This window comes from Camelina sativa, chromosome 4 (assembly GCF_000633955.1).
Source record: "Camelina sativa cultivar DH55 chromosome 4, Cs, whole genome shotgun sequence".
Classification (NCBI taxonomy): Eukaryota; Viridiplantae; Streptophyta; class Magnoliopsida; order Brassicales; family Brassicaceae; genus Camelina; species Camelina sativa.
This window is the reverse complement of record NC_025688.1, coordinates 11,617,779-11,619,636: the sequence shown is the minus strand read 5'-3', so window position 1 is coordinate 11,619,636 and position 1,858 is coordinate 11,617,779. Positions and strand designations below refer to the sequence as shown.

At 40.5% G+C, this 1,858-nt stretch overlaps 1 protein-coding gene across 1 annotated transcript in view; it reads right to left on the bottom strand.

Annotated features, from left to right (window-relative positions):
• Nucleotides 71-1,858, bottom strand: part of LOC104780299 (protein HIRA-like) — a 10,603-nt gene continuing 8,815 nt past the window's right edge. Inside the window, exons 8-11 of the mRNA XM_010504798.2 lie at nucleotides 1,244-1,484; nucleotides 1,034-1,156; nucleotides 663-777; nucleotides 71-589 (exon numbers count right to left, since the gene is read on the bottom strand). Coding sequence (XP_010503100.1) covers nucleotides 227-589; nucleotides 663-777; nucleotides 1,034-1,156; nucleotides 1,244-1,484 — 842 coding nt within the window. The 3' untranslated portion in view covers nucleotides 71-226. The remainder of the gene's footprint in view (nucleotides 590-662; nucleotides 778-1,033; nucleotides 1,157-1,243; nucleotides 1,485-1,858) is intronic.

Below are 1,858 nucleotides of genomic sequence, written 5' to 3'. Positions count from 1 at the left end.
ATTGATACAAAATATTGTTAATTTTGATAAGTGAAAAAAAAAACTAAAACAAATACCATCTCACTCATAATGGGATACTAAACCGGGTCACTCTATAACTAACCTGAGAACATTCCTCTCTTACGTCTCATCATTTTTCTCTGTTATCAATCTTAAAAGACGCCTAAACTGAGAACCTTTACACAGCTCTCTGAGCTTGATATACAAAAGAAACATTGAGAGAAGTTCAAGAACCCGAGTCTTTTGAGTTCTGGTCTTGTCTATCCCGGTTTTCAGAACCCGGTTTCTCAGACACACTTATCTCCAAAGCCGCTGAATTTACCAGAGAAACTGGCTTGTCATTGTCTGTTGTCATAGGAGTAGTAGCTGTCATAGCTGGAGGGTCAGAGCCTATTTGATCCAGTAAAGATGGGACTCCACCACAGTTCATGGTTTGTGTCGAGCCCTTAGCGCCAGGAGGATCTGCTGTTTCTGCGTCTTCGTATTCAGATAAAAGATCCATAAACTCATTGAGTAGACGCTGCACTTTTCTGTTTGACGCCATTGCAGGGAGAATATCGTTTCTCAAAAGTTTACGCTTCTTCACCCCCTGGAAATTAAAGCAAGTTTTGGAGTATTCTGATTTGGAATAGGTTAGACCTTGATCAAGAGAAAGTAATTACCAGAACATAAGGATCCCAAGACAAGTTTTTGTCTGAAGATGCTGCTTCAGCCATACCAGTTGGAGGTCCAAGAAAGCTCTCGCAGACTTCTCTTAATCTAGACTCGTCTGCCTCTCTGCAGAAAAAGACACTGACCGTAAGTAAGTGCAATATGATAGAGTTGAAAAAGACGCAGACATAGAACTTTATTGTCAAGACAAAGAACGACACAGAATCTGAAACTGAGAATATATTTTCTCCATGGTATAAAATGTTTAAGCCCTCACAAAGATCCCTCTAACTTGGATGAGTTTTGCAAATGAGAGACCTAATCCTTATTTATACTAAAATGTATCCACATTTAAGATTTTATATGAGAAAAGGGCACATACCTTGTTAAAAACCTCACATAGGCGAGGAGACACTGACGGTATTCATTAGGGGACTCAAGTGCAAGGGAAGAGGCAAGTTGAGATTCCAAATGTGCACGTGTTTGCATTCCGTCATCAGTTATCCTGTAAAATGAAATAAGCGTCTTTAAGGACTTGGAATAGGTGGTCCATCTCAGAGACAACATCGAAGGAATGGAAGAAAAGCCCAACCTGTTCCACCCTGGCTTTCTAGCCATGTACTTTCTGACATCAACCTGCAAACCAGCAAGCTCGCCGCATGGAGCTGAGCCCAAATTCCAGGAGCTACTGAAATTTGAGGCCGGGAAGCAGTCATCAGCCACTCTCAGCCAGCACAATAAACTCGTGTCGAAGAGGAATGCATGACGTGTGGCTAGAACAACAAGTGGTGAACCAGATTTGGATAATTTCACAGATATCACCTTTATCGTTCCTGCATAATCGTAACAATGTGTCAACAGAGCTTGTCGCATCACACAGGGTTAAATTTTTTAACAGATTCCACTAGGTAAGTAAAACAGTCCAAACCAATAAGCTATCTTCATATATTGCTATAAGACATAACATCTCATTCAAAAACCAAGTTAGTATCTCCACTACCAAGTCACCCACGAGATCAAATTAGTAAATACTCGTTTTCATTCTTTTTACTGGATTGCCCATCCCATCCATTTCAAAATATAGTATGGTGCCTCAAGAGACATCATGTTTTGGACGATGGGGAGCCAGAAATGTATTCTAGAATTGGAGCATACCTTTTACTGTGGAAGATAAATCGACATCGGAAGAGACCAAAGAAGATAGAGA